The sequence below is a fragment of the Somniosus microcephalus genome, chromosome 8 (genome assembly GCF_052327205.1).
Source record: "Somniosus microcephalus isolate GS21.2 chromosome 8, FLI_Smic_1.0, whole genome shotgun sequence".
Taxonomy (NCBI): domain Eukaryota; kingdom Metazoa; phylum Chordata; class Chondrichthyes; order Squaliformes; family Somniosidae; genus Somniosus; species Somniosus microcephalus.
In genome coordinates, this window is record NC_140994.1 from 153704699 (window position 1) to 153723402 (window position 18704).

An 18704-nucleotide genomic window follows, 5' to 3' on the forward strand; every position below is an offset into this window, starting at 1 on the left:
AACTTTTTTATGCAACGAGTGGTTAGGATTTGGAACGCACTGCCTGATAGGGCAGTGGATACAGATTCAATAGTTGTCTTCAAAAGGGAATTGGATAAATACTTGAGGAAAAAATTGCAGGGATATGGGGAAAGAGCAGGTGAGTGGGACTAACTAGATTGTTCTTCGAAAGAGCTGGTGCAGACCCGATGGGCCGAATGGCCTCCTCTGTGCTGTACTATTCTATGATTCTATGATAGGTTGCACCATGACAGTATGGAACAGGTTTGGTGGACCTGTCGGTCTTTTCCTGTCCTTCATTTTTGAATGTTCATTATTGTTAAATACAGTACACAGAAGAAATAATTCCCCCCAAGTGATTGCATTTTATGAAGATTTAAATAAAATTGTGTGATCCAAATGGAGATTTCGTTTGTTTGATCTACACGTAAAATACAGTAGTGCAGAATAGATAAAAGTTAACAATTTGCTGTATTTGCTTACTTCATTATTATTGTATTTAACAATGTAATCATTAGGGTGTGCTATAAACTGGGTAACGAGTGTGCCGACCATATCATAGGCATTAATGATGATGAAGAAGGAAATATTATCTTTTTTATTATCTCATGATTCTGGAAGGCAACACTGAGTGGACATCAGAATCTGACAGGTTTCCTACAGGGATAATATTTGAAACCAATTGTGTGGCCTGTATTGAGTCACTTCGTGTCAGTTTATAATTTGATTTTTACCAAATTCAGGTTGATCCTTCTTTTTGGAAAATGTTTGCGTATATGGACAAAGACAAAATATTCCTCTGCTCTTGTAAAATGCTATTTTTTTCTACAGTCATGGCAAGTGATGGACAAAGAGAAGTGCTTTTTTTGTAAATACAGTTCAAAGTGTTTTTATAACCTGTCACTTGGTGATCCAGAGACTGTCAGATCCATAAAAATCTAATGTTCATCTGTTTTCCATGGCAGTCTGGTTTGATGTGCTTACTTTCCTTATGTGATGTTCTGCATCTCGTGTGCATTTGGCTATCTAGTGTGCATTCATATTGCTTGTTTGAAGAATAGGAGCATTTTGATCACTGGTGTCCTCATGATAATCTAACATAAATATGATAATCTTAATGACATAGAAGGGAGTTTGCATCTGTTTGCCTGGCAGCATCAGGGGAAACTCACATGCCGGCCTAGAGGTACAAGATTAGTAGCTAGAATTTCCCTGAGCAATATTTGTGTTGTTTCCCCATAGACGGTAATTAGCAATTCACTAGGCTGTCTGAGCAACTGAAAAACATCTCACACCCATTATATTAGAAAGTCTTTGATACCTTTTTTGGCTGTAAACAGAGGGAGGTAAGTAAAACACTGGCATACTGCCTGGCAGCGAGCTTTTTAAAACAGGAAGGATGCGCAAGCAGTCAGGTCTTTTAAGGAAAAAGCTGTAGTGGCTTTTACCAAGACAAAGAGGTCAGAAATGTTGGAGGAACAGTTAGAAGTCATCTTCTTTAAGTCAAATGTAAGAAGTCACACAACACCAGGTTATAGTCCAACAGCTTTATTTGAAATCACAAGCTTTCGGAGCGCTGCTCCTTCGTCAGGTGAAGTGGAGAGATGCATAAAAACACAGCTTATATAGTCAGAGAATAATGCCAGATGTTTACAGGCAATCTTTCTAACTGCCATTTATCACACCTCGGCAGAGAGATAATCACAGCAATCAAAGGTGTGAATGGTGTCCAAACAGGTCAGTCAGGAAAACATTACATCAAAGAACAATGAGGTAGGGTCACAAGGGGTCAAATGTTGCAGATGCTGGGGTCTGTATGAAAAACAAAAAAACAGACAAAAAACATTTTTTTTGCTGGAAATCACAGCAGGTCCGGCTGCATCTGTGTGGAGAGAACAAGCCAATGACGACTCGAGTCTGGATGACCCTACATGTAACCCCACCTGACGTAGGGTCATCCAGACTCGAGTCTTCATTGGCTTGTTCTCTCTACACAGATGCGGCCGGACCTGCTGTGATTTCCAGCAAAAAAAATGTTTTTTGTCTGTTTTTTGGTTTTTCATACAGACCCCAGCATCTGCAACATTTGACCCCTTGTGACCCCACCTCATTGTTCTTTGATGTAATGTTTTCCTGACTGACCTGTTTGGACACCATTCACACCTTTGATTGCTGTGATTATCTCTCTGCCGAGGTGTGATAAATTGCAGTTAGAAAGATTACCTGTAAACATCTGACATTATTCTCTGACTATATAAGCTGTGTTTTTATGCATCTCTCCACTTCACCTGACGAAGGAGCAGCGCTCCGAAAGCTTGTGATTTCAAATAAAGCTGTTGGACTATAACCTGGTGTTGTGTGACTTCTTACATTTGTCCACCCCAGTCCAACTCCGGCATCTCCACACCATCTTTAAGTCAAATAAGATGATCCACTGATGTGGGGGATGTGTGAGATGCTGTGTAATTTGTATCATTAAGTGAAGATAGGTACTGTTTGAACTAAGTGGGGTCGATTTTCATTGACCCGTGGAGTCGGGATTGGAGGCGTGCGGGGGGTTAAAGTCCAGAATTCAGGGGTCCCAACACCATCCTGCCCCCAACCCACCTCCATGTAAGTTTCAAAGGAGGCGGGTACCTGCCCCGCACTGGGACCCACCTCCCCGAGGCAGGAAGGGATTAGTGCAAATGAACTGCCTGTTAACAGGTAGTTAACAGGCAGTTTTTAGCCTAATTCCTTTTTTAAAGCTTGAAGTGAGGGATTCCTGATGGCTCCAAACCACGCCAAGTTAGAGGAGTCGGGCCGTCGGGTTGAAGGACTTGGAGGGGTGGAGATGTCGGTGTTCAGGTGAGTGATGGGTGCATGAGTGCAAAGGTAAGTGTGTTTGGTATGTCTAAAGTGTGTAAAGAAGTTTAAATTACCTGTACTTACCTTTACAGCCTTCCTTCCTCTAGGTTTCAGGAGTCCATCATCTAACCAGCACAGAAAGCAGAATGGCTGCGATCTGCCAAAAGTGACAGCCTGCAACTTTCTGTGCTGGTGAGATTTCTAACTGAGTCTGTGTAGAAGGACTCAGGTTAGAAGTAAGACTGACAGATGAAATTTCAGTCTGTGATGTCACCTGTTGCCAGGTGGCCCTTAATTGGCCTGCTGAGCCCGCTGGGTGGGCTCAACAAGGTCAATCAAGTTAAAATCGCGTGGATTGGCCGCATCTCGATGGAGGCAGGACGACAACCTCGAAAGCAACAGTCCTGTCTCCTTCCCGACTTCTGAATGAAAATCACCCCCAGTGAGTCTGATAACAACTGTCATTCTGTGTGTTCACCTTACTATGAAATAAAGCAGTTTATCAATTTGTATTAGGCCTTATCTCACCAAGAATTTGTTAGGTTCACCTTTGGAGGGATTAAAGCAGTATACATGCGAAAGACACAAATATCCCGTTCATATCATAAGGGGGTACTATTGTTACACACTCAGTTATGCTATCATACAGTATATATACATAGAGCAGTGTGGGTCAGCTGCCATATAAGAAAGACACTCAGGGGGTGATTTTGCCAATGGGGAGCTTTTGGAAACGGGACTCCCACTTGTCAGGTTTCAGTCCCACCTCCATTGACTTCTGGCCAACCCACGCTATTTTCCCTTGATTGACCTTGTTAAGCCTGCCCAGCGGGCTTAGCAGGCCAATTAAGGGGAAGCTGGTTGCAGAGAACATCAACGTATGATGTTTCATCTGTCAAAAATTTTTGACAGACGAATTGTCATCGTTTGACAGCTCTGTGAAGCTGTCAAACAGTGACATTCTCTGTAGTTTGATGAGGTCTTGAATTCAAGATCTCATCAAACCTCTTTCTTTTGCAGAAATGAGATGGTTGTTGCATTGGAGAATGCAATGGCCATCTGTCATCTCTATTGCGGAGGTGCGAGACTCTCTACATACACACCGACTGAAGCCTGCAGGAAGAAACAAAGGCAAGTACACTTTTTCTAACACTTTGCACTTACCTCAGATGCTCACCTCTCCACACTTGAACCCATCACTCACCTCCACAGCACACTTTTGCATCCCTCCGACCCCCGCAGACCCACTACTCGCCTCGCTGACCTGGCGGGTTTTGGAGCCTTCGGGAAGCCTACACTTGAGGGCAAAAAGGGGATAATCCTTTTTTCTGCCTGTTAACTACCTGCTAACAGGCAGTTAATTGGTTTTAATCCCTACCCGCCTCCAAGGAGATGGGACCCGGGGCGGGATGGCTACCCGCCTCTTGGCAAGATGGCATGGAGACGGTTTGGGCACTTGCCCCCAAATTCTGTTATTTTCCCGGCAGTCCCACCTCCATACCCACCTCCCCAGGGCTGGCAAAATCGCCCCCTCAGATTGCTTATGGGAACAACTAACATTACTGAACCAGAGAAGGTATGTACGGCAGATTCGAATTCATAACACTCATTATCAATTAAAACAGCTCAAATTAGAGGAGGATTTGCCAAATATTTATATGCTGTGTCATTAGATAATATAGCAGTTGAGCACAGTGAGATCAGCATATTGGCAGAAGTCAAGACCTTATGGTAGGAGGATATTTCTGAGGAATTTTAAAAATAATTTCTAGATGTTTAATTTTAATAATTTTTGTATTGGGATATTTGCTTTTTGAAAGATGGTCACATAGTTCAGTTATGACTGAAGGGCACCACAATTGCATAAAGCATGCTCCAGAAGGAGTGGGGCGTTTCTAACTGATGTGATGATGGTACCTTTGCATTTTTAATGTATGCTCTGTTCATGTGTACTGTTTAGAGATACTCATAAACCTCACAATTGATAGTAAAACATGCTTAGTTTCAAAAACAATTATAATTTTAAAAATTCCAATCTTAAAAAAACACCTATGCATACTTTATATTACCAATAAACATAGACTTAAAATCTTGTTACCATATGTCGTTATAGCTGCAGTTGCACTTCTACGTCTGGCTACTATATTCTTTGCCACACAGGTGTAATTTGCTGTGTCAGATAGTCGAGCCTCTTTGATGATCAAATTATGGTCCATGGTGATGTAAAAGTTAGGATCTTGAGTTGGGTCAATCAGTTCTTCATTCTTCAACCATTCCACCTTCCAAATACAAATTTTGAGAATTAGGTGCAGAAAAAAAGAGGGTAAATTTTACAAAACTGCAGTCCCAGTGCCAAGTTTCATGCAACAGGCTCATGGATTGGAGAAACAGCATAGAAGTGAGCATGCCTGATAGAGAGCATTTTCAGTTTTCTAGTGATTCATTTGAACCATAGGATTATTGGTAGCACGTGGATTGATGCGTTGACCTCGGGAGCCAATTCTCTGATCAGCGCTCTTTATGAGTGAAGCTTTACACCAGGAACACACCTCACCAAATTTACCCTTATAAACTGTTAAAAAAAGTCACCAACAATAGTTTTCTTTATTAATAATAATATATAATGAGATTTTACAATATTAAGTATTTTTATATCTAGTAGTGGCTCTCCCACAAAAAGAGATATGTGGCTTTATAAAGATAATAAAGATGTTGGGGGATTTTCAACTTTGACCCCAAATATTTGTGAAGTCAGCAGTACTCCGGGGTCAGAGTCACAAAGTGCACGTAGATGTAATATTTTGTAATCTAGACAAATATATAACTATTTTCTGGGGATTTCTGTGGGGCTTCTGCTGCTCCACCATGATAATTTGTGGAAATTTGCCTCATATCCGCACGTTAACAGGGTTTTCCGTTGAACTATCGCTAAATTTAAGGAGGCAGAGGGGGAGAAGCCCTTTCAGTAATGGTGGTGAGGCACTGGAAACACCATAGGCAGAGGTAAGGATCAGAAAAGGATGCAAGACTCTGGTAGGAGTTGTCTGCAGACTTCATGATAGTAGTTATATGGTGGGGTGTGGGGCGCAAAAATACTAAGATCAGGGAAGCATGCAGCAAAAACAATGTAGTTATAATGGGAGATTTTAATTTTCACATAGACTGGGAGAAGCAGAGCAGCTCAAGGCAATGTGTTTCTAGAATGTATTTAGGACAGATTTCTAGAACAATGTTTTAGAACCAATAAGAGAACAGGCCACACTGGATTTAGTGATGAGTAACAAGCCAGAATTAGTTAACATCTTGCCACAATATGATTGAATTTTATATTAGGTTTGAAAGGGGAAGGGTGAGTCACAAACCAAGGTTTAAATTTACGTAAGGCAAATTTCAAAAGGATGAATAATGAGTTGATCACAGTACACTGGGCTGAACTGTTAATGAATAAAGCTACAGGTCATCAGTGGGAACTGTTCAAAGAAGTATTTGGTATTATACAAAACCAGTACATTTCCCCCCCCAAAAAGGTTCCACTTGTGTAGTTAAGCAACTATGGTCAACAACTGAGTTAAGAGACAGTGTCAAAAGGAGTGTAAAAAAAAGTTTACACAAATGCAAGGAAAAGCGGAAACCCAGCGGATTGAGAGAGCTAGAAAAAGCAACCAAATGATAAAGAAACTAACAAGAGGTACAACAAAAGGATTTTGAAAAAAAATAACTTGCAAGGGATATCAAGTTGCTCAGAGACTGTGCGTGGTTTGCGTATTTCAAACTTAACATTACTTTGGGGTCCAAATTATGCCATTGGATCCCGACTTATCATTATTTATGTGACTGTTGGCCTCCATGCTCCTGAAAACCCAGGAGATGAAATTATGGTGGGTGGGAATGCTGCTGGAACACAGCAGGTTCCATCTAGCCACCATTTTAAGCCTCTCCCCACCCATGCTCTGGAGGGCAGGGATAAAATTAGGGCTTAAGTAAGAATCACTGCATTGATAGGAAATTCTAAATTTCATAACTCATTATTACAGGAAATGGGCTAGATTTTTGCCTTCACCACCTGGGTATTAATCTGGCAGATCGGATCAGAGTGGTAGCAAGTTTGCTTTAATATGTGGCACAAAAGTAACAAAAGAAGAACTGTACTCCATAGATAGTTAATGGCATAATGATTCCCATGAGGGTAAGGGAGGAAGAACATTTAATCAGTAAGCTCACATTTTTTTAAATAGGTTACGAAAGAGGAAGAGGATACTAATTTATATTCATATGTGGAAATGTTACTTAGATTATAAACTGTGATATTGTCAGTGTAAACCATGTGTAATGTAGAAACAGATATAAAACTCATACCAAAAGGACCCAAGTACTTGGTTTGAAAGTGATTGAAAACATACGCCTGTAATTTCCATCTGGGGTCTCCTGATCTCTCGCCATAAACCTGGAACTGACGGAAACCCTAGAGAAACTGTGTCAATGGATGTTTCTGCAGGGATTCTGCCAACGCTACAGTGGGAGATCTCCATTGAAATTCTACCTCATAGTCATTGTAATCTCCACGATCCCCTCCAAGTCACACACCATCCTGACTTGGAACTTTATCGCCATTCCTTCATCGTCGCTGGGTCAAAATCCTGGAACTCCCTCCCTAACAGCACTGTGGGAGTACCTTCACCACATGGACTGCAGCGGTTCAAGAAGGCGGCTCACCACCACCTTCTCAAGGGCAACTAGGGATGGGCAATAAATGCTGGCTTTGCCAGCAGCACCCACATCCCATGAACGAATTTAAAAAAATCTTAGATAAGCATAAATGTTGACCATCCTTAAATCAGTATGCCCATGCAATAAGTCTGTTTTTTAATATAATGGGCTAGATTTTCAGTTTAGGCAGTTTTGGGGCGCTAGCTTTAGCGCCCGCCCGAAGTTAGCGCCCGCCCCAAAGTAGCGCCCCGTTGCCGGGAATTCAGTGGCTTCGCCCTAAGAGGTTGGTGGAGCGCTAAAAGAGGCGTTCCACTACTCTCTTTAGGCGCTAAGCCGGCGGTCCAGAGGGATAGCGCCCAGGCGGGGCGCAGCACGGGTGCGGTCATTTTTGCACTGACAGCAGACCCCGTGGTGCCGACCAGCTCTTAAAGGGGGAAGGGACGAATTAGTCTGCTGCCACGCCCTGCACACTGCAGCCTTGCAAAGAGGCCTCAACACTACTGCTCAGCCCCAGGGAGTCATGGCAACGCCAGAGAAGGCCCGTCAGCGTGCCCTGCGCTTCTCAGAGGGTGATCTGGACATCATGCTCACAGCTCTGGAGGTGAGGCGCAAGATCTTGTTTCCAGACAGTGGGAGGAATCCAACCCACCACGACTACACCAAAGCCTGGAAGCAGATCGCCCAGAGGGTGACATTCACCGGCGAGGCCCCCAGGACCCACACACAATGCCGTAAGAAGTACAACGATCTGACCAGGATTGTGAGGGTGAGTAGCCTTTCCAGTCTCCTCCTCATTCTTGCATGTACACCTGACATGATGGGCAAAGGGACCTGAAAGTCCTTTTGGCCAGCCCTCAGCCAGCAGCATTGGGACAGTCATGAGCATCAAATGGCCATTCGGCACTCTACACTTTGGCCAAGCTATTCCACCATGGGAGGCAGTGCACACTACATCAGGGCTTCACTCTGTCCAAGCTATTCCACCATGGGAGGCAGTGCACACTACATCAGGGCTTCACTGCGCCCTTACAGCCCGTCCTTTCTCTTGCAGGCTAAAGTAGCGTTTAATCGCCAGGCCCGTGCCAGGGGTGGCCGCGCCAAGCTGCAGAAGCTCACTCGGCTGGAGGAGCGCGTGTGTGTGCTCATGGGAGCACGTGTGATTGTCCCCACAGCGTGCGGTGTATCCGACCCTCCACTGCCCGGCAATGGTAAGGACCTCGCCTTTTGGCCCTCTCGCGTCGCACTGGCCCATCCGAGCTATCTCCTTTGCCACTGTCCCACCAATGCGCTGAATCCCACCAGTCCTAACTCCCTCGCTGACGCCGTCTCCTCACTCTGAAGCTACTCTTGTGCATTCCTGCTTTCAGCTGGTGACGACCAGGACCCTGAGGCTGCCAGTGACAGCACCTCCAACCAGGAGGAGGAGGAGGAGCAAGCCGGACCTTCGGGGGAACAGTCACGTCCCGCAGGAGAGGAGGAAATGCTCGACACCTCCTCACTGGACGAGTGCCTGGAGGAACTGTCGCAGGGCAATGCAGCTTCTGGGACCAGTGGCGTCCAGCCACCCAGCAGCCGTGCGCGTGGCCCGCGGCCTTCCCCCCAAAGGGGGGAAGGATCAGAGGGGAGTGCTGCTGCTCGGCAAACTCGCCGTCACCAACGCGGCAAGGGTCCCCTAGTTCGGCCCCCTCCTCCCCAGCGGGAGAGTCGCGACTCCAGTCCGGACACCTTCACTTCGGAGGAGGTGCGGAAGCTCGATCAGATGGCCGACGACTCGGACCGGCGCCACACGGAGCTCATGAGCGTGGTGGGGCGCATGCCTGAGGCCATCGAGTCGCTGGCGACCAGTGTGCGCGAGTTCGGGGCAGCAACTGCCGCGACTGGCCGCATGCTAACTGATGCCGTCAAGACCCTGGCGGATGTGATGCGCGCGCACACCAGGACCAGAGGGCCACTCACTGCTGCCACACGCGCTGTCTCAGGCAGGCATCGCCAGGGCAGGCGCCGCGCTGGACCATCCCAGCAAGCCGGCCGTCGGCTGATTGCTGCGGATCCTGCAGTGCGGGCCCGGCCGAGTGCCACCGCGCCACAGCACCAGCCAGCGCATCCCAGACGCCAGCTGGCCCACATTGCACCATCCGTCGCCGCCATTCCCCCTCTGGGGCGTCAAGGGCAAGCGGCTGCAGCTGATGGTGGCCAGGCTCAGGCGCGCCACTCAGGAGACGGCCCCTCGAGGCCCAAACGCCGTGTAGGCCGCCCCCCAGTGGCATCTGGCGGAAGGGCATCTGAGCCTCAGGCGCCTTCCCCCAGCCTCGCAGCAGCCACTGGGCAGAGCTTGCGAAGGAGCAGCAGGCAGGGCAGGGGAGGCAAAATGCTGGGCAAGGTCTCGCCCTCGCGGGCCACTCAGTAGAGGGTGTGGCCAGCTTTCCTTTAATATGGCGGTGGCCATCTTTATTTTGCCCATGGTTGTGCTTTTGGAGGGCTTTTTTTTTGCGTTAGGCCGACGTTGAGGCCCGGTTTCAATAAAGGTGGAGTGGCTCCTCCCCAGTTTGTGGGAGTGAGTCGTTTGTTGGGCTTTTTGTGGGGCCCGTTTATTGTTTTTGGGGATTCATGTGGGAAGGGCTTTTCATTTTTGTTTAATAAAAAATTATCTTTATTCATGCAGTCTCCATGGTTGTTCTTCTTAGTGTTTGTTGGCTTCGCCGGCTGAGGGCTTGCGGAGCGGCTGCATTCATCTTCCCTCATGGCCCCTGGCCATTCCCTGACAGGGGGCTTAGAAGTACCGTGTAATAAGGTGGCGTCGTGCGGCCCTTGGCCCTGGTCGCTCCCTCCTGGGAACGTACTCCTGCTCCTCCTCCTCCTCCTCCTCCTCCTCCTCATGCTCCTCCTGCTCCTCCTCCTGAGGTGCTGGTCCAACGTCAGGTGGCAGTGCCTGAGTCCTGCGGATAGCCAGGTTGTGTAGCATGCAGCAAACCACCACAAATTGGGAGACCCGGTCCGGCGAATACTGGAGAGCTCCTCCGGAGCGATCAAGGCAGCGGAACCGCTGCTTGAGGACCCCAATAGTTAGCTCGATGATGTTGCGGGTGGTTTGATGGCTCTCGTTGTAGGCCTCTTCAGCAGCGGTCCTGGGCGCGCGGAGCGGGGTCATGAGCCAGGTGCACAAAGGATAGCCTTTGTCCCCGAGTAGCCATCCTCTTGGGGGAGGCTGTGCCTGGAACATGTCATGCACAGTACTCTGCCGCAGGATAAAGGCATCGTGGCTGCTGCCTGGGAAGCTGGCATTGACTGCCATGATGCGCTGCTTGTGGTCACAGACCAGCTGCACATTCAGAGAATGGTAGCCCTTCCTGTTGCGATACTGCTCGCCATGCTCCAGAGGGGCCCGCAAAGCCACATGCGTACAGTCAATGGCGCCCTGCACCAAGGGGAATTCCCCGAGTCTGGAAAATCCCAATGCGCGCTGATGCTGGCTCTCCAGGGCCATGGGGAAGGAGATGAATTGGCTTCTCCTTCTGAACAGTGCTTCGGTCACCTGGCGGATGCAGCGATGCACGCCGTACTGGGAGATGTTTGCTATGTCCCCAGCAGCGTATTGGAAGGAGCCGGTGGCATAGAAGTTCAATGCCACTGTCACCTTCACTTCCACCGACAGAGACGTCCTGCACCTGAGCTTTGGCCGCAGATCTCGGCGAAGCAGGTGGCAGATCTCTGCAATCACCCCCTTCCGGAATCGGAGCCTTTTAACACATCGCGCGGCACTCATGTTTAGGTAGGAGCGCTGCTGGCGGTATAGCCTGACTGGGTAAGGCCTACGTGGCCGACGCCTGTAGCCCCCTCTGCCTCTAGCCAGGGCTGCCCCTCTCACAATACGTCTGCGAGCCCTACGGACATGGAGCTGCAGCTCCGCGTTGGCACCCCATGCAACCCCCATCAAATCCTGGCAAACACTCTAATTTCCAAATGGCCACTTGCAGCGCTGTTGCCTGAGTCCAAAAATACCTGGCTCTTGCTGCTTGAAACCAGTTAGCTATCCTCCTTGTTGTGTCTCCAGAAATGCGTTGCACAAGACTGTTTTCTGAAATAATGGATGGCCTTTATACTGGAGAGGACGTTCCCTTTAATTAGCGCCCCCCGGGGCCCGCGCTGGTTGTGTTGCGTTCCTTTTTCCAAACGCTCCGGCCGCCCGCCGCACAATGGGGCGGTCCGACTGAAGTTTGCAATCGGGGCGGCCAAAGGGCGTTGCACGAGGATGTGACGTCATTTTCTGCGCGCGCATCCGGGCGGGCGCTAAACTTTGCGCCGGCGCTAACGGGCAACTTAATTTGGGGCGGGGCGCAAACTGCGCTGCGCCCGGGCGCTACACGCATAGCGCCCGGAAATCACTTCTCTTAAGGCGCTAACTGCTGGCGCAAGCAACTGAAAATCTAGCCCAATGTCTCTATATGTAATAGTATTTATATTTATGTTACACAACCCATTTTTTTCAGCATACCCATACAAATACTATAATCTGTATTCAGTGAATTTCTGCTGTGAGTACAAATAGTGTAAGGGAACAATTGTAGGAACAAGAATGCAGCACATCTTTTCTTCGGTTAGATGGTTTCAAACTCATTACTACTTCTTACCCTTCTATGAACTAGCCATGTTGAAAAGAGTCCCAAGAACCGATTGTTTAAGCTATAATTTAGGGTGAAAGTTTAAAATACTTGGCATATTCTAAAGCCCAAGTTTGTTTCTATTTAGTTATCTGGTGGCTTCTGGTCGAGTCGTGTAACAGTGCTGTTACTTACTTTAGCTGATGGAATGCCCTCCGGTGGTCGACAATGGAGTAAAACCTCTTGATCCAATGGAACCTCTTTCCCTAATGGTTCTTGTTCAAAATTCTTCCGCAGATCTGCATATCAGAAACAAGAACTATAATTAAGTAAATCTGCACTGTTATGAAACCTGTTGTCTCAAAAACAAATTTAGCACTTAACACATGGAATTTTTTTCCTATAAAAGACATTTCACTTTAATTGAACTTTTCAGTCTGACAAAGGTAAAAATTTGAACATTTTTACATACTGAGATTTAAATACTTGCTGATGTCTATTGTTTAGATCAAATCAGGATAATGACGAGGAGTCTCCAGTCAAATCTAAGTGAGCTCCATTTAATCTTTAACTGCTGAAACTGATATTCCATTCCTCCATCTCAATTACAATTTTAAGAACTTGGCCCGGAATTATCTCCCACCCAAGGTTTGGTATGAGACAGGGCATCTGCCCAATGCCTCAACTCTGCCCTGACCCTGACCTATTTTTTGGTTTGGGCTGATTATTTATGCAGAGCGAGTTCCTGGCAGGATCCTCCCTACCAAGGAGCTGTGCTGAGGAGGGAAATGCAACAATGCTGACACCTTCTACAACATTAAAAGAGGCAGGAGACAATATTAAAGTGGCAGGAAAACCTTAAGACTAAATCAAATTTATACTGAAGGCCTTGGACTAGACTGAGAAACATAATTACGATGAAACATAATTTGAAACATTACACATAAAATGCAACATTAACACAATCAGACAGAAGCACCTTTACAAACAAATTTCATAATTTAACCATTGAAATTGCTGCGGTATTAAACTCATGCCATCTCACTAATAATTTACCAACATTGTGGTGATATGTTTTATGGGCAATCCTGATACGGTTGTTCTTGACTTAATAACAGAAATTGTCCAAGCACATCTTCTAATCTTCAACCTTTATCATTGTTGAGTCCCTCATCATCAACATCTCGGTGGTCACCATTGACCAGAAGTTTAACTGGACCAGGTATATCAACAACGTGGCTAGAAGAGCAGGGCAGAGGCTGTATACTTTGCAATGAATGGCTCATCTCCTCATCACTCAAAACCTCTCAACCATCTAAAAGGCACAAGTCAAGAGTGTGATTAACACTCAGGAAAATTGTCACCATCCAGGACAGTACAATCTGCTTGATCGGCACTCCTCTGCTGGATTTAATATCTGCCCCATCATTACTGGACTATCAACAGGATGCAGTGCAGCAACTTACGAAGCCTACTTTGAATGCACTTCTGAGCCCCGTGACATCTCTCACTGAGAATGACAAAAGCAGGAATGTTACGAGAGCACCATCACCTCCAAGTTCCCCTCCATGTCACACGCCAGCATATATCACTCTTTCTTCATTGTCACTGAGTCAATATCCTGGAAAATACCATTTTGGAAGCAGCATCACCACAAGGACTGCAGCCATTCAAGAAGTTAGTCTACCACGGCAATTTCAGGGCAACCAGGGATGGACAATAAATGCAGCCTTATCAGGGTTGCCCACATCCCAAGAACGAATTATAAAAAAACTCAAACACATCACTCAGCTAACAATGAATAAAGAAAATCATAGGTCAGAATGTTGGCAGGGGTGTAAAATGAGTGGTAGCTGATCGGTTACCCATCAAACGCCTCACCCAATATTCCTTTCCATTGACTTTAATGGAAAGGAAAACCAGGCAGGGAGTATTACAGGTGGCCATCCGCTACCACCTGCTTTACTCCTCTGCTGAAGTTGTAAGTTCCACCCACACTTTCACATAGCTGAACAACAAAGAGCTGCATGCAATCTGGGTAACCACCAGCCCTATTTCTGATTGAGATTCCTTTTGCACCTTATCAAATGGCTATTTCCCACAGAATGCAACAGGAGATGCAATCAGCCACTTGCAGAATTAGGAGCCATGATGAAAATGGGTGGACTTGAATGGGTTAGAAGGATGCACAGAGAAGAGAAATGGACAGTGAGAGATAATACAGGATATGTTTAGTTGTCTTGGAAGACAATGAAGAGAGGAAAATTCAATATGTTGTATTTCTATGGTAAATAGGATACAGGGAAATCCAAAAAATATACAAGAATAGTACTAATCTAGTTGTATGGAGAAGATGATGGGAGATGGCAAGCATTAAGTTTGGAGTACCATCAGAAAGGTAATTATGAATAAATTTGCAGGTAAAGGTATTAACATTATAAAGGGAACTGTAATCTATACACTAGCTAGCTTTGCTTTTTGCTTTAAAGCTTCTGCTCAGATGCAGCATGAAAATATTTTTTAATTCCTCCTTAGTGATAGTGTGAAGCTCCACTCCAGTGATATGATATTTGGAAAGGCTGCCCCACATCCCTTCCAAAAAGCCAATAAGTGAAAATACTTTCCTCACAAGGGACTTAATTTTACCATGTACCAAAATTAATTTGATATGAGTGCAATATGTCCTCTCTGAAAGCTGCATTGGACAAACTATCTCATCCAAAAGATAAACTTGTCAGACTAGAAATTATGTAATCTCCTTCACCGAGACTTTGAGACAAAACCTGAAGTTGAAAAATCAGCTGTCAACCACAAAAACTACATCAGTCTCATCACAGTCAAAGTAAACAAGGGCAGTAGTGTCACAGGAGTTATTGATAATATAGTTTACGGACAGAGAGAAAGATAAATGACCACATGTCCTTGATTCACTAAGTGCACAATCTTTGTTTTTCCAGAAGTCCAATTCTGATTTCTCATTATGCAACTGTAACTAAGCTGCTCCACTTCCTCCTGATACCAGCAAACATTTGCAGCAGGTACACGGGATCCGGATGACTGCATTGACTCAGTTGGCGACTTCCCACCATGCAACTTGCAACTGTACTTTTACTGTAGGGAGAGCCACCAGTCCCAAACAGCAGCCCCCTTTTGTGCACCTCCTGCAATCGGACCTCCAACCCTTCAGTGTCAATGGAAGCCATGCTGCCCACAATTAGTCCACTTTTCTGCCTCCACAAAAACTTACTCTTTAACAGTGCGCTGCAGCCCTCTAAGTTCTGGTTCCTCGCCAGACTTTACACTCCCTAGCCACGTGTGCTACAGGTTAAGCGCTAAGGGCAGTAGCCTATTCAAATTAGGGGAGGAATTCCTATTGTACAGCTTGGCGTGACCCACCCACTGAGCTGCCGGTCTTGCCATCTCACAAAATAAGGGCTATAAAGTGGACTTAACTTCACTACTTTATTTTGTGCAGTTAAAAATAAAGTGTACGGCCTAGAGTTTCCGCTACTTTGCGCTGGTTTACATAACGTCACGCTGGAAGCCGGCCCCGCCCAAAAAACTGGCCACACCCCCAATCAAATTAATCACCATGGCGAGGTTCCAACGATTGTGCCTGTTTGCGGCCCTTTGAGGAGGCTCTTCAAATTAAGCTGTTTTTTTAAGCGCAAATGCACTAGTAGGCATGTTTTCAAAAGTTTTTAAATATTAAAAAATATTTAATTTACTAAGAAACTGACTAGTGTGCACCAATGAAATGAGTAAATGCTTCTGTATAACTTTTAAAGTCATTTTCGGTGATTTAAAATCAGGTTACTCAAACTGGTGGACTAGATACTCTTATTAAAAATGTATATTTTGTGTGATTAAACCCATTTTCAGCTGTATTAATAACACTGCACCAGGTTACCACTCTTAAATATATCAAGGAATATTTTTTAATGCAAGGAAGAAAAAATAAACAATTACGTTCTATTACGTTGCCCAATTGCGCTGGTTCATGGAAGATTTTCCGTTAGCCAATATGCAAATGAGTTTGAGCGGAAACTTGAGGAAAAAAACACTTCTGAAAACTAGCGCAATTTCAAGTGCAATTTGTGCCCAGATCGTCGATTGCACCAAAGCGGTAATGCTACCCCTACCTCTGTAAGGTCAAGTTAAAGATGGACAATTGCATAAATATACAAAATTAAAGAATGACTGCAGAATTCATGAACATTGACATTATTTGCTTGTAAAGCTATGTAGTTTATTTCTGTTTAGCAAATTTACAAGGATTGACTTCTGTGCTTTGGAGGTCCTGCACCAAAATATATATTGGCCCAGAAATTCGGGTCGAGGGCTTCCTGCGGGTGCAAGCCCCCGACCTGCACTTACCTTGCGCGCCGGCCGTTGAGCTGTGGGCCCCCGTGGAATTGTGATCCTGGGCCTCCTCCAACTGCCGGCGCACAGTGCTTGCGTACCCCGGGGCGCAGTTAGTTCGATGTGTCCCATGGGATCACGTGGGCTATGGAGAGCCAATAGTAGCAGGGAATGCTTCATTCATAAGTGTGACAGGAAGACCTGTCAAACTTATAAATACTATAAGCCCCAAAACATCACTAAATCTTCAAATAAATTTTAAAAAAATCAAATTTTTTAAATAAATGTAAATTACATGAAATAACTATTTTAAACAATAATTTAAATTTTTGAAAATAATAATTTTATTTTCTAACAGGGCTAAAAATAAACTTACCTTTATTTAAAGTATTTAAAAATAATAAGACTGTGGAGAAAATGTTTTAATTTAAATTAATTCACCACTTACCTTTTAAAAAGCAGGTCTTGCGACTGCTTTTTACATGTCTAACTTCTGGAGACTTACCCTCTCAGGAAAACCTGCAAAAGAAACATAAGTTCGATGCGCACGCCCAGCCTCTCCTGCGCACGCATTCGACCTCTGAACCCCTTCTTTCAGGGGAACAGAAGTGCCGGTTTCCCGTGCATGTGCAGTGCATGCAGGAAACTGGCACTTCCATTGGGCTTACGGGTGAGTACCCCGTGCGTACTCACCCGTGGAGACCCAAATTTCTGGGCCACTATAGTGCTAGGGAATGACTATCTCCAACAAGCGAGCGTCTAACCACCATCCCTTGACATTCAACTGCATTACCATTGCCGAATCCCCCACCATCAATATCCTGGGGGGTCAACATTGACCAGAAACTTAACTGGACCAGCCACATAATTACTGGGGTAGATTTTCCCATAGCTGTCGGGAAGGAGGTGGGACTACAACTTTCGAGTTTTAGTCCCGCCTACATCAACGTCCAGCCAATCCGCATGATTTTCCCTTGATTGATCTTGTTGAGCCCGCCCAGTGGGCTCAGCAGGCCAATTAAGGGCCACCCGGCAACAGGTGACGTCACAGACTGAAATTTCATCTGTCAAGAGTTCTTGACAGATGAAATATCAGCGTTTCACAGCTGTTTGAAGCTGTCAAACACTGACAGTCTGACTTGTAACCTGAGTCCTTCTACACAGACTCAGTTAGAAGTCTCACCGGCAATGAAAGCTGAAGGCTGTCACTTTTGACAGCTCGCAGCCATTTTACTTTCAGTGCCGGCTGAGTGATGGACTCCGGCAGCCTAGAGGAGGAAAGGCTGTTAAGGTAAGTACAGGTAATTTAAACTTCTTTACACACTTTAGACACACCAAACACACTTACCTTTGCACTCATGCGCCCATCACTCACCTGAACACCGACATTGCGACCCCTCCAAGTCCTTCAACCCGACGGCCCGACTGCTCTAACCTGGCGTGGTTTGGAGCCATTGGGAATCCCACACGATACCCCTCAAAATAGGGATTAGGCTAAAAACTGCCTGTTAACTACCTGTTAACAGGCAGTTAATTGGCACTAAACCCTTCCTGCCTCGGATCGGCGGGTCCCAGTGCGGGGTGGGTACCCACCTCCCTTGAAACTTACGTGGAGGCAGGTTTTGGGCGGGATGGTGTCGGGACCCCCGAATTCGGGATTTCCCCCCCCCCACACGCCTGAAACCACGCCTCACGGCACAGTGAAAATCTATCCCACTGTGTCTACAAGAGCAGGTCAGAGGCTGGGTATTCTGCATCGAGTGCCTCACCTCCTGGCTCCCCAAAGCCTTTCCACCATCTACAAGGCATAAGTCAGGAGTGTGATGGAATACTCTCCACTTGCCTGGATGAGTGCAGCTCCAACAACACTCAAGAAGCTCGACACCATCCAAGACAAAGCAGCCCGCTTGATTGGCACCCCATCCACCACCTTAACCATTCACTCCCTCCACCACTGGCATACCGTGGTTGCAGTGTGTACCATCTACAAGATGCACTGCAGCAATTCGCCAATGCTTCTTTGGCAGCACCTCCCAAACCTGCGACCTCTTCCACCTAGAAGGACAAGGGCAGCAGGCGCATGGGAACACCACCACTTCCAAGTACCCCTCCAAGTCACACACCATCCTGATTTAGAAGTATATCACCGTTCCTTCATCGTCACTGGGTCAAAGTCCTGGAACTCCCTTC

At 46.1% G+C, this 18704-nt stretch overlaps 1 protein-coding gene across 1 annotated transcript in view; it reads right to left on the reverse strand.

Annotated features, from left to right (window-relative positions):
- The window catches only part of unc5a (unc-5 netrin receptor A), a 389186-nt gene that overhangs the window by 296755 nt on the left and 73727 nt on the right, over positions 1-18704 (reverse strand). The window contains exons 4-5 of the mRNA XM_085996169.1: positions 12348-12451; positions 4946-5126 (exon numbers count right to left, since the gene is read on the reverse strand). Of these exons, the coding sequence (XP_085852295.1) occupies positions 4946-5126; positions 12348-12451 (285 nt within the window). The remainder of the gene's footprint in view (positions 1-4945; positions 5127-12347; positions 12452-18704) is intronic.